This window comes from Abramis brama (assembly GCF_963993115.1).
Source record: "Abramis brama genome assembly, chromosome: 20".
NCBI classification, from domain to species: Eukaryota; Metazoa; Chordata; class Actinopteri; order Cypriniformes; family Leuciscidae; genus Abramis; species Abramis brama.
This window is the reverse complement of record NC_139982.1, coordinates 21,803,818-21,817,383: the sequence shown is the minus strand read 5'-3', so window position 1 is coordinate 21,817,383 and position 13,566 is coordinate 21,803,818. Positions and strand designations below refer to the sequence as shown.

The window sequence follows — 13,566 nt, the reverse complement described above, 5'->3', positions numbered from 1 at the left end:
ACGGGTGAGGAAAAAACACTTCAAATAGCGACCATAGGCTAGCCTACTCTAGAGGAAATAAAAACAATCTGTCAACATTCCTTGAATTCTGTTTCAATAAACAGTGTTTTGAGATAAGGACGGCTAGACAGGGATTTATTCCTAAAAAGGTTCCTTATCGTTGTTCCACATTTGTTTGTAGCAGTGAATTGAGCGCCGGTTGTGTGTTTTGTCTGCGCGTGAACGCGTCTTCCGTGAGGGGCGTGGACGCGTCCTGTCTCGAGCGCACAGTGCGCGTAGCCTACAGCAGGCGCGACAGACAGCAGTGCGCGCCTCGCACCTCCAAAACAAAAAAAAATGGGACTTGAAAAAGAAAAATCGGAGACCAGTGTCATTATGGATGAGGATGAATTCAATAGATCGATTGAACCTATACTTGGAAAAAAAACGAAAGTGTATTCAGATGTACCGGACAGAGATCCTAACGATATTAACTCGCACTTAAAGGTAGGTGACAACTTAATGCAAGAGATTTTAATATGACTTATTTTATTAATACTTACTAATAAACATCGTTACTATACAACTGACTAAACATCGTTGATATAAGAATTGATAACGTGTTTCTTACGGTATGATGCGAGGTTCTTTTAATTACCGCCATTCACGTGCATTGTTTTTTAGAATGACTCTATTCTATTTGAATAAGTGTATGTTGCACATGCGCAATAATAATCTTTCTTTTTTTCTTTTTTTTTTTTTTTATTCAGTTTTGAGTGGATTGGCATGGCTGTTTTGCATACATCAGGCTACTCCATTAATATAGAAATACCATAGACTTTAGTTTCACTTTATTTTGATGTCCCCTTTACCATTCTGTTTACTATAACGTTGCACAGGTCTACTAACTCTCATTAGAGTGTTAGTAGAGTATTAGTAGACTGGCAGGGTTAGGGTTAGAATAAGTTGACATGTAGTTACAAAGTTATAGTAAGTAGAATGTCTGTTGGAGGACCATCACAATAAAGAGTTAGCATAAGCAGACCGTCTACTAATTCTCTAATTAGTTGACATGTAGTTGCAAAGTTACTTATAGTTAACAGAAAGGGACCATCAAAATAAAGTGTTACATAGACTTTCAGCAACACTGATCTCTTGGTCTTTAAATGTGTGTAGTTAAAATAAAGTTTGACATTTTCTTTCTTTTTATACATTTGGACTAATTTAGTTGAGTTTGTGCACTATTGATTTTCTTGTTTTATGCTTGATTCCACAGGTTGGTTTTGAAGACATCATCGCTGAGCCGATCTCCACGCACAGCTTTGACAGAGTGTGGATCGGCAGTCATGCTGTGTTCGAGCTGGTGAAATACGTCTTCTACCGGATCCTCACCACGTTTCTGGCTATTCCCCTGGCATTTATTGCGGGGATTGTTTTCGGGATCCTCAGCTGTATACATATTTGGTATGAAAAGACTTCTTGTTGGGGAAGGCTGTTGGCTCTCTGTTGTATTTTCCACAGCCCAATTGCAAAATATTTGCCATGGCCACTTCCCACCTAGATAAAGACTTTTATTTGACAAAATTGAAGAAATACCACAGAGAAAGTCTTGCATATCGGTTTTGTGCAGCACAGGTGGGCCTGCATTTTCACATATGGTGGAAAAATCCACACATAACTCGCATTGAATTGTTAACATTCTAGTCAAGTGTTTTTTTCCGACTTCTTAGGGGTTTGACACATGCAAGCAGAAACTTGGCAAAGCTTGGTGCTTGACCCTTGTGCAGTTTAGATCAGCAGCTCTTTCAGGGTCAGTGTTCCTGAGGTGCACACATTAGCACACTGTACAAACTTTACAACCCAGAGTAGCAGAGTGACCCCATTAGCTTAGGAATGAGTCGTGCTGACAAATTTGTCAGTTAAGATCAAATGTCAAGAATATCATAAAGAATTGGAAATGGGCTGTTTTTATTTGGGGTTAGTAAGTAGCCACCTAGCGTCTATCCAGAATTCCCTATACCAACCACCTATACTGTATACCTTAGTAATTGCGTAGCAATGTGCTAATAGGATTTAGTAAATTTAAGGTGTCACAGACATGAATGATGCTTCAAATTGTGCAGCTTGTTGAGGAATGTTTCTATCTATCAACACACTAGCAACCACCTAGAACATCAACTACAACCACCTAGATCGCCAAGCATAGTGGTAAAAACCACAGGACCTTAACAGCTGCAAAGCAACACCCTAACAACCACCTAGATCGCCAAGCACAGTGCCAAAAACCAAAGGACCTTAGCAGCTACAAAGCATCACCCTAACAACCACCTAGCTTGCCAAGCATAGTGCTAAAAAAACACATAGAACCTTAGCAATCACATAGCAACACCATAACAACCACCTAGATAACCAAGTATAATGATAAAAACCACACAGAACATTAGAATCAGCAATAGAATGTCATAGCAACACCTAGACCCCCAATCAAACAGCTAAAAACCACACAGAGCCTTAGAAACCGAATAGAAACACCCTAGCAACCATATAGAATGTCAAAGATAGTGCAAAAAATCAGGCAGAATTTTGGCAACCACATAGCAATGTTTTAGCAACCATCTAGAACACCAAGCATAGTTCTAAAATCACATTGAACCCAACCAACCACCCAAAATAGTGCTAAAACTACACCGAACTATAGCAACTGCATAGCAACACCCTAGCAAACACCCACAACATTGAGGATGTGAGTTTTGCACAGGTGAGGCACCACTCACAATTAAATATTTTTTTTAAATAAACAAATAATTTTTAGCAAAAATGTGGTTCATTACAAATGAGGTTAATGTTATGAATGCCCTAAAAGACCTTTAATCTTATAAATAGGAAGATTGTTACAAAAAAATAAGATTTTAGACCGGTGCTGTAGATACTGGAAACACACCTTATATATTCTCTCATCTCTTATGAATCCCTAACAGATGGCCAGTGACAGATCTTGCATATGGTTTTAATGTCAACAATATCAAAGGTTATGATTTAATGGAACCATCTGAAATGAAGGATAATGCTTTGCACACTTTCCACGGTGCATTTGTACACCAGAACAAAGAGAGAGGAACTCGTTCACCTTGATGTGAATGATTATTATATAAGCCCTATATTTCAGCACACATGATGATGAGTTATTTTCCATCTGCAGGGTGGTGATGCCAGTGATCCATGGCTGCATGATGACACTGCCCTCCATCCAAGTGATCTGGACCAGCTTGATGGACATGTTTATTGGGCCTTTCTTCTTCAGCATTGGCCGGTGCTTGTCATCCATCAATATCAAAACTGTTCAAAACTGAGCAAGTCTGTCCAAATCTAACTCCGCATAGAAGTGTTGCAGAATCTTTCCGTCGTGTTCTTTTGGCCTCCTTTTGAGGGTTATTAGCTGAAGGATAAGTTGTCCTTGACTTCTGAAGCAAAGAGAAGAGAAAGAACTTTTCTTTCCTTTCAGTAGACAATTGCAATATTCATTCCGTTTTTTAGCCACTGACATGTCAACCTCGTAATGGGCGGCGTAAGTGCTGACATGCTTTTTCAATACTGTTATGTAAGTCTAATTAAGCTTTTGTGTTACAATGTAAGACTTTTTAAAGATTTTATTGTAATGATTGAGATTTTTACCTTAAGGATAAGATACTGTGCTACTGCATGTAATATGACATTGCAATAAGCGCATGATGTGCTTGTAAGGAAAAAATTATGCAACTACTTCCAATAGGGTTGTAGTGTTGTGCTATTTGAGTTAATATTTATATTGTTTGGAGTTGATTGATTTTTATCAACAAGAGTAAATTAGATGATTTGATGGAATTTCAGTGTACAAACTATTTATGATTTTCAGGTACATTCCTATTATAGAGAGCATTCTATACAAATATCACATTTTCTTCTGTATTAATGACTTCTTTGACTTCTATCATTCTGTAATGATAGAATAGTGCCCAAATGGCGATTAGTTTGACTTGCAAAGCGACATTTGACACGCTGTTTGCCATTGATTGTGCTTTGTTAGTGGCGCCGCAGAGTAAATGGAATATTTGACTGTGCAATGGAACATTAGAGGCTCAGGTGCCGTTTCCTCACCCCGAATGATGTCATGTAGCAAACATGCTGAACACAGCTCAGCTTATGAAAGACAGAACTAAATGCCTTTCATTTCACAAATAAAAATTATTTTTGGAAGTTGAATGGACTGTTTTCTTTGCTGAGAGACCATAGGCAAGAAGATCACTGTGTGGCACATGGAATGTTAACCTGACAAGATTTAACATCTTGTGCAATGTAAAAAAAACCTTCGCGGGTCATGTTCAATGCAGCAGATATGCCTGAGGATAATGGTGTACCTGCTTAAAAAGTATGTTTTTAGAGAAGGGTCTGAGTGTTATTGAGTTCTTAACAGATGGGTTTTATGAAATGTCTCATTCTGCATTTGATTTTTTAGAATAATAGGGTTACTATGAGGAATTTTTGTCATTCATGGAGACGTTTATTTAATATAAAGTAATAATCAATTTAAAAACATTATATAAAGGTTTAAACAGATTTAAAACATGCTACCTTTTTACCTGAGCAACAGCGACCTTTGGCCGCTATCTCGTCATTGTTTGCATATTTTGCATTGCCTGCACATCCCAGCACCTGTACTAGATACACAAATATAGGTGCAATAAATGGACACTAAAAGATGTATAAAGTAAATGATAGAAAAGTTATAGCCTAATAAGTATCATAAGTCACAAATATGAGAAAAAAACAAGATTAAACAACTGCATTATTGTTGAAAACATTCCAAACTAAAGTGCAAGTTTTGCCTTGAGGTGTATTTTGGTATGCAAACCGAGTCACATTTTCAGGTTTAAACATTTCAAGAATGAATTGCTTTACAGAGCTAAAACTTTAAACTAAAACTAAAATTGTAGCCAATAAGTGTTCAGCATTCTCAATAGGTTTAAAAAACATAAAATGCACCTCATGCATAAGTAGGCTATGTAGAGCTGTGAAATATAGGATGACTTTGGTAAAATTTGGTTTGTTTACCATTTTATTTTGGTCACTCACTACATAATCCCCGTACTTCTGAATTCAGGCTGATTGGGACACTTTTTACATGTCATTTCAATGGCAAAAAGTGTCCCAATCACCATTAATTCACTCCCAAATTTGTGTTGCTTTACAGTTGTGATTACTTTACCCTTGCTCTAACGTGGAGAAACAGTGCGAGTGGATGTTTAGTAGTGTACACGATCGTGCAGGAAAATATGGTACAGTGCCCAAATATGCCTCCCATTTGGGAAAAAAACACGTCAAAATCTCCAACCACTAATACTGCGTAGCTCTGTGAGTGGCAGGCTAATGGAAGGTTTCATTCATTGAACACACAGCATGTCCTCCTGAGAGAAACTCCCACAGATGCCATGAGAGGTTGAAGGAGAGATAAAAACATTCAATAGATAAAGTTTTATGGGACTTCAGTTGGCAAAAAAGAGGGCTGTTGTAAGGAAGAGGACTCCCCAAAGTAAGCAATCTCCCCACGCCTCCCACACTGCTTCCTCTGTACTGATTGTCTTGTTTCCACACTCACTCATCTGATCGCACTTCAGTCACTCACAGGACAGCATGACTAGCGGATACAAGGACGGGACACCTGAAGAGGTAAGAATTACAATTATTTTACCTCGGAAATCTTTTATTTTTGATGCCAATTCATTGTGCAACTTATTACTCAAACACTTTTAGGGGTTTATCATGAAGGCGGTGTGGTGGCACTTGCTCCCATTTGTTTTCGCGCATGTTGGATAATGTGAGGTCTTATCTTTTACTGGCACGTATTTGTTCGGCAAGCCTCCCTTGTTTACTTTGTGCACACTTTGTGCAAACACAATTTGATGGAATACGAATATTAGCTAAATGAACTGCTCACTATCCATAGGTGGAATGATGTGCAAGTTCGTATAGCGCATGTTGACGGAGCGCAATGCAATTTTTTATTTAGAATTTTTATTTAGAATTTAGAATAACTCATATATTTAAAGCACGTCCTAAAAGTTTGATATTTCAATTGTGGGTGTATTTCTTTTATATTTTCTGCTGCGGAATAAAAGTAACGCGCGCGCGGCGTATAAAATGGCGCCACCCTGCGGCGGGTCGCTCTACTGTGTTCCAGAGGGGTGTGGTGCTTCATTTCTATCCGCTTAAAACCATCCCATGCCAGGGCTGTGCTGAGTTGCGCCTCAGTCTCCCCTCCACGCTCATGAACTTCATTTTCTGTTTTCTTTGGAACCGCAGGAATACGCTCACTCACCGTTCATCAGGAAACAGGGGAATATTTACAAACCAAATAATAAAGAAATGGATAACGACAGCATCAACGAAAAGACACTTCGGGATGTCCACACCAAGGAGATTGACCTGGTCAACCGGGACCCAAAACATTTAAATGACGATGTGGTGAAGGTAGGTCATTCAATTCACTTTTTCTGCTTTATGCAACTTTTTTTCTTTGACCAGACATTTTAAATGCATTTTTAGTATAATTATAATTTTAGTATAATGCATAATTAGTACAATGTAACATGAAACAATTGCATGCAACTTTTCATACGTAATTATTTTAGTATATATTATAATTAATCTATTATATAATGTAATTTATTAATAAATGTTTGTATTATAATTATATATATATATATATATATATATATATATATATATATATATATATATATATATATGATAACTATTAAATGTTATGCTTTGTTATATTAAACTTAATAAAACGTCTTCAAAGAGCATTACAGTTTATGCATGTCCTAATAGTTCGGAATAATAACTCAACAGAAAGTTTGGCTTTATAACAAAGGCGATGAGTCACTGGTCAGTTTGTCACGGTGGCACTGGAAACAATTATTGCAAGCAGCAGCTGTCTTTAAAATCCTGTTATATTACTTGCAAAACCTTAAATGTACTTTTAAACGCACTTGCATTCAGTCTCACCTGGACTCTACTATATGATACTGATGTGCTGGTGTCCCTACCAGGCTTCCTTAGGTGTTTTGGAGCAGCAGTTGATTTCTAAGCTTGTTCTACCTCATGGACCAGCTGGTCATACCGGTAGTCAAATTAGTTCTAGACCAGCTAGAAGATCCACAGCTACCAGCTTAAGCTGGATTTTCCATCAGGGTGGAAACAATTATCACTGGAGCAGCTGTCTCTTCAATGTGAAATGTTGGGACTGTGGCACAAGTTTGTGAAATCTGTGCATGCAATAATAGCCTGTTGCTCTCATTTGGACGGGCATGATGCTTTTGTAACTCCCATGCGGTGACGAGCTGTCAAAGTAAGGTCTTTTTTTATAGAGGAAATATTAAGAGTTTCCTGTTTTTGAGCAAAGACTGCACACCTAACATTCTTAGTGAACATTTTCCTGGGCGTGGGGCGATGCCTTGCATAGCAACTTTCCCTGAAAGAAAAGTCGACTGGGTCACCTGATGATACACTCAGCTTTCAAAAAACGACCCCCCTGCATCCATCTCCACCCTTTCGCATTATTTTTTCGCATGTCTTTTCCCCTCCCACCACAACATGACACTGAGTCACATCCCTGAGGACACATGCAGTTGAAAGCCTCTTATGATTTGACTGAAGATTGAATCCAGGGAACACCGAAAGCCAGTTTTCTTTTTATAATTTGCTGTTTGCTTGGAATTATGGGATTGCTGTCACAAGGGCTCTGAAAGGGACTCATTTTGTGCACACAGTCCTTTTATTTTGTCCTTAAAAGGGGTCGAGCACTCGCAGGGGTCTTGCGTAGGAGAGCGTAGCAGGGAATTCCCATCTCCATTTTCAAAAATTCTCTGTACACGCACACACACATCCCTCTGCACACATGGGGCGTTCCTCCAGACCATGATGCACTCGTGGTTCAAGTGCACTCCCACAGACATCCACATCAAAGATCCTTGTGTGCAGAAACACATGCGTAGCTTTCCCTTGGAACAGAATATTTTCCTCTCATAAAAGCGCATTCTTTTAATAGCACGCTGGAGCAGGATTCCACGTGGGAATCTGGCCAGAGCACAGTCTAGTGACCTCCGCGTAGTCATCACGAATGCATCAGATTATGCTTGTAGTATACAGTGTTTGCAGAAGTACTATAAATCCTGGCTGACCAATATACGAAAACCTTCCATAGCTAATAGAGTTACAGTACCATGGCTTTGGTGGGTTTGTTAGTCACTGCACATGAATTTGCAATTTGAAATGAATCACAGGCTGTTGCCATCGTGATCGAGGATTTAGAAAAAATAAACAAGATAGCTATAATTGTTTTTAATTTAAACCGTTGTGGATCCTCAACAATGCCATTGTTTTTGCACAACTTTTGTTGTCTGTCCAAGTTCAATAATTTGATGCATACTGTGGAGGACTACTTAAAAATACATTTAATTATAAACATTAATTTAAAAAAGTAATTAATTGATATGTTAATATTTAATTACACATTTATATATGTAATTAAATATGTCTGTGTATTTGTCAGTTTTTTTATTTATTTAATTTTACTTAATTTATGCATTTTAATTAAATTAATTTAATCTATTTATTTATTTTTATTATAAAGTGTATTTATTTGTCAGTTTGAAAATATTATATATATATATATATAAACACACACATATCTGCATTTTTAAACATTTCATTAAATAAACAGTAACTTATTTATTTACATTTTTATTTTATTTCATTTTGTTTTATTGTTAAATATTTTGTCATTTTAAATATCATTAAGTAAACCGTTTTAAATGTGATTTATTGAAATTATTTATTATTTACATTTTTATTTTATTGGGTTTATTCCATTTAAAAAAAAAAAGTTATTTATATTTTTATTTTAAATGATTTAATTGATCATTGGTCAACTGATCACTCCTACTCCTCCATAAACTGCAGTGTGCACTGGTGATTTATTAACTATGTGGACGGGTCTTATATAATCACAAGCCCCCAGATCTGAAGAATGCAAGTTGATACTTCTGTCAGTACAGTGAGGGTGTTATCAGGGAACACTGTGCAGTCAGCTCAAGAACTGTTTATTTTAACGTTGTTGAAAGTCATAGTTGTAATATTCAAGTAATGGAAACTATGTGTCCAGCCAATTGGGATATACTGTAGATAAATGAATGGGGAGGATAGGCTTTTATAAGACTGTATAATTTGGTATTTTGTTGCCAACTTGAGCCGCCATGATGGTTTCAATCCCTTGGACAAGTAGTAATTTATCAGTTTACTCTTACAGGAACTTCAATTTACTCGAAACACTCTTCTATTTTGTCCAAACCTTGTGGTGAGCCTACCAGTCTTTTTAGCTAAAAAACTTAAGGCTAACTTAACCAGTCAGCCTTCTTTGGTCAACCAGCTTTATTAGATAGACTGTGGTGGTTAACCAGCATTTTTTTTTGCTAGTGATCTAAGGCTATGCTGTTTAAACTAGCACAAATAGCCTAAAGTGGTTAAGTTGCCTACATTTCAGTTTGCAAAACAGTAATTTTCAGATATTATCAGTTTAAAGATCACCATAAACAACACTGATACCTAAAAATGTAGGTACGTCTGTTTTGTTGACTAGTTATTCTGATTCAAACCGGAGTTCTTAAATAAATATTAGCTTTATCTTGACTTTCATGTTTGACCGTGAAGGACGGGGTGTGTTTGTGTGTGCTTTTTCCCTGTGTAATCAAAAATGTCACAACTGAAATAAACACATCTGTATTTAAAAGAAAGTGCACTGCTATACAGTGATGGTGTGAGGTTTGCCAGCTCTGGGAAGATCTGAACCAAGCTTCCCAGGGCTTATTAAATGAGTTTTACATTTACATGTCTTCTCTAAATGTTAGTGTTTGGTGTCAGGCACTATCTAATCCAATCTGAGGTTGATGCAGGAGGTTTAGAGTAAGGTGACTTGGGCATGAACCAGGCCGTACCAGCCTGAGTGAACCAGAGCAGGGTGCTGGACAGTGTAAAGATGCTGTCTATGAGGAATGTGGAGATGGATGAAGAGGGGAGGAGGAATTGTGCTGGATTTTTTAATGTCAGCCCACTTGATATGGATGAAAACATGCAGAAATACTCAGATAACTTTCATAGTAATTTAGTCATCCAAAAAAAATTAATATAATATAATAAAAAATTCAGATAGATGGGTTCCAATGGGTTAGTTGTGCAAAATGAAATGATGTCTGGTTTTATTATATCAATACACAACGATTTAATTCTGAAATCCCTTTCACCTCCAGGTGGACTTCGAGGACGTGATCGCTGAGCCTGCCGGCACCTACAGCTTCGACGGCGTGTGGAAAGCGAGCTTCACCACCTTCACAGTAACAAAGTACTGGTGCTACAGGCTGCTGACGGCCCTGGTGGGCATCCCGCTCGCCCTGGTGTGGGGCATCTTCTTCGCCATCCTCTCCTTCATCCACATCTGGGCCGTGGTGCCCTGCGTGAAGAGCTACCTAATCGAGATCCACTGCGTCAGTCGAGTCTACTCCATCTGTGTGCACACCTTCTGCGACCCTCTGTTCGAAGCCATGGGGAAGTGCTTCAGCAGCGTGCGGGTCACCGCCACCAAGGTGGTGTAGGGACAGGGAGAAGGAAAAGAGCCAGAGGGATCGGGTGGGATGGGGGAAACCAATGTCCAAAGCAGGGAGATAAATCACATGATATAATAAAGAGGGCGAAATAAACGTGAACAGAGACGGAGGGTTGCACTGTATTTAGGTGGCCCTTAGGTAAGACTCTCCTCTCTGTCTCTTTTCAGCGTATTTATGAGCTTTGTCTCCTCTCAGCTTTGGATTCCTTGGGGCGTAGGGGACGTGTGTAGTAAAAATTCTCATTTTTTTGTAATTTGTTAGAATTTATCACCGTAGGAATACCGATTTAGCCTGACTTTTAAAGGGACAGTTCATGCAAAAATGTAAAATCTGTTATTATTTACTCACCCTCATGTCATTTCACGTCCGTCAAGCTTCAAAAACACCATAAAAGTGATCCACATGACTTGTGCGCTATTATTCAAGTCTTTTGAAGTCATATGAATGATATGAAACAGAACATGTCATATTGACCACTTTTATGGTACTTAAATGGTGCTTTTTTTTGGTGATTTTTGTCCTTTTTGGAGCTTGACAATGGTCACTATCATTATATAGAATATCAATTATAAATATATATATATTAAAAAAATGTGAAATATATAAAAATAAATATTTTAAGGTCCAGTCGTATTAGCAATTGCTTCGATTCCTATTGAAGTAACTGGATTTCAACCGTGAAAATTTGCTGAACAACAGAAAATGTGACTGCACTTTTATCGTTAAATATTTTCCATTTTGTATCCCACAGATACATTACAGGTATACATTTGGAATGGCATTAGGTTAAGTAAATAATGACTGAATTTTCATTTTGGGGTGAACTATCCCTTTAAGATTTGCCTGCTGGGACAAGGCTGTGAATTTGTTGGGGTTTTTTTTTTTTTTTTTGTCCCCCATCGTTCATTGACACGTCCACTTAAGTCTGTCCAAAATAGTTCCTTAACACTAGATTCGAATAGTTTTGTGTTCATTCTTCCATTTGGGTACCATCACCCTTTTTTTTTGCCATGACTGGGTTTTTGTAATCCAAACGTTTTTTGGTTGTTTTTGGGAGAGGGTTCGGGGAATCTGAACGAATATTAGAGAAAAAAGTAGGCGTGGCCCTGCTGATGTTAAGACTGCCCGTCACACTGCATGTTGCCACTAAATATGGTGGATGGCCCGAACACGGGGCAAAAGAGGTGCCCTCACTGAACCCTTTGCCAACTCAGCATATACTAACAAAGAGACTGTTCCTGACTTTGACATGTAATGCTTCAAACCGGTCATCATGTCAACAGCTTTTTGAGTGGCAGAGAATGTCTTTACAACTTCCAGAGAGACATCATGTGAATCTAGCAACTATAGGACATTGATAGGACACATGAAGATTGAACTATTTTAACACTACAGCACATTACCACAGCCTTAACATATACTTAAACTTTATTTGCAGTCTTTGAAGATGAAGAATTAGGGGGGGGGGTTTGCATTTTTTTTAAATGTTGTTTCTGCAGTACGAAGTGACATTTGGTTTGTAATTTTGTCCCGTAAACAAACCTGTCTGCTTCTCTGTTTATTCACTGTCAGACACACACACACTTACACACACACACACACTGGCAAAGACTGGCAGCAAACCAAAGTTTCCAGCATCAAAGGCTGCTGCTAAAGTAGGGTTTATATAGTATTTCGTACTGACATTATGCTCACTTCTGTCACCTTTTGTCTACCCGCTTTAACTTGTTCACCTCTTTGTCTACTGTACCTGCTGTCTTAGTATCTATTGCGATGCATTTGCTTCAGTGAGTCTGCCTCTGTACATGAGATCTTATTTTTATTCATATTTTTTATATGAAAACTGAAATTCTCTTTCCTTGCTTTTACTGTAAAATCACATAATGCTGTGCACATTAAAGAAAATGTAATATAAAACAAGTTGATTTCATTTGTCTGGTTCATTCATCGTCTTTATTTGCACGTGGACGGTTGCACTGCTGCAGGCTTTGCTTTCTTGTAATGAAAAAGTTTTTGATTAAATGGCTTTGATTTAATTTTAGGACTTTGTTTAAAGCCCTTTTGGGTTGCTTTATCCTCTCTGTGGTCATTTTAAGGCTTTCTTTATTTGTGTACAAAACCTGCACAGTCCTTGAACCCACGGCAATTAATATTGAAGTATTTTAAGAGAAGCCAAAAATAAGCACGTAAGCTCAGGGTTACTAAAATAAAGTGGAGAGAAATAAATCAGTGCTTATTCATTTTCATGTGCCTCTAGACAACATCAGTATTATTTTAGTATTCTGAGATACTATTATAATTTTTATTTAGGTTTTATTTTTGTATTTTCTGTTTTCATTTTAATTTTAGTTACAGTTTTAGTAATGTTGTTTTTTTTTTTTTTTTGTTCTTATTCATTTTTATTTCAGTTTTAGTTTTCAAGTTAAGCTAGGCTAAATGAAAATGAGAACTGTTGCCTTTGCCAACTAGCTGAAGTAAATTACCGTGAAGTTTTTGTATATTTTATTTTATTTCAGTTAACGTTTTTTTAATTTAAAATAATGAAAATCCTGGTCTACATGTCTTAAAAGAATCATAACCACAATAAAGATGTTAAAAGTATCAACTGAATTTCCTTTCACTTTTACACACTTTCAAAGCCTGACAAGAGAACCTATATTTGCTAGGAAAATAACCTATATTCAAAAAATGCTGTAAAATGCTTCAAAGGAAATGTATCGCCCCCTACGGGAACTGTGGATATTAACACACAGAATCACCGGGGGCTCATTTATAAAACTGTGCGTAGGATCCTTATTAAAGATTAAAAGTGTATGTGCACCCGAAAGCCAAAAATGGCGTGCGCCAAAAAATATTCAGACTTATAAAACCGCGCGAACGCCAGCGGAAG

The 13,566-nt window shown here is 37.5% G+C and overlaps 2 protein-coding genes across 2 annotated transcripts; both read left to right on the top strand.

Annotated features, from left to right (window-relative positions):
• The first annotated feature begins 237 nt into the window (after positions 1-237).
• cav2 (caveolin 2) lies at positions 238-4,218 on the top strand. Its single transcript, XM_084094574.1, has 3 exons — positions 238-486; positions 1,256-1,443; positions 3,179-4,218. The coding sequence occupies exons 1-3, from the start codon at positions 337-339 to the stop codon at positions 3,327-3,329; spliced, it is 489 nt and encodes a 162-aa protein (XP_083950700.1). The 5' UTR covers positions 238-336; the 3' UTR covers positions 3,330-4,218.
• Positions 4,219-5,543: 1,325 nt separating this feature from the next.
• cav1 (caveolin 1) lies at positions 5,544-13,264 on the top strand. The gene is made up of 3 exons (XM_084094378.1): positions 5,544-5,682; positions 6,316-6,483; positions 10,323-13,264. The coding sequence occupies exons 1-3, from the start codon at positions 5,647-5,649 to the stop codon at positions 10,662-10,664; spliced, it is 546 nt and encodes a 181-aa protein (XP_083950504.1). The 5' UTR covers positions 5,544-5,646; the 3' UTR covers positions 10,665-13,264.
• The last annotated feature ends 302 nt before the right edge of the window (positions 13,265-13,566 follow it).

Excerpts from the sequence above, each read along its gene's own strand:
- cav1 (XM_084094378.1), top strand. The coding sequence starts at position 5,647 with ATGACTAGCGGATACAAGGACGGGACACCTGAAGAG. Across the intron at positions 5,683-6,315 it reads AGGACGGGACACCTGAAGAG|GAATACGCTCACTCACCGTT; the intron begins GTAAGAATTACA and ends TTGGAACCGCAG. Across the intron at positions 6,484-10,322 it reads TAAATGACGATGTGGTGAAG|GTGGACTTCGAGGACGTGAT; the intron begins GTAGGTCATTCA and ends TTTCACCTCCAG.
- cav2 (XM_084094574.1), top strand. The coding sequence starts at position 337 with ATGGGACTTGAAAAAGAAAAATCGGAGACCAGTGTCATTATGGATGAG. Across the intron at positions 487-1,255 it reads ATATTAACTCGCACTTAAAG|GTTGGTTTTGAAGACATCAT; the intron begins GTAGGTGACAAC and ends TTGATTCCACAG. Across the intron at positions 1,444-3,178 it reads CTCAGCTGTATACATATTTG|GGTGGTGATGCCAGTGATCC; the intron begins GTATGAAAAGAC and ends TTCCATCTGCAG.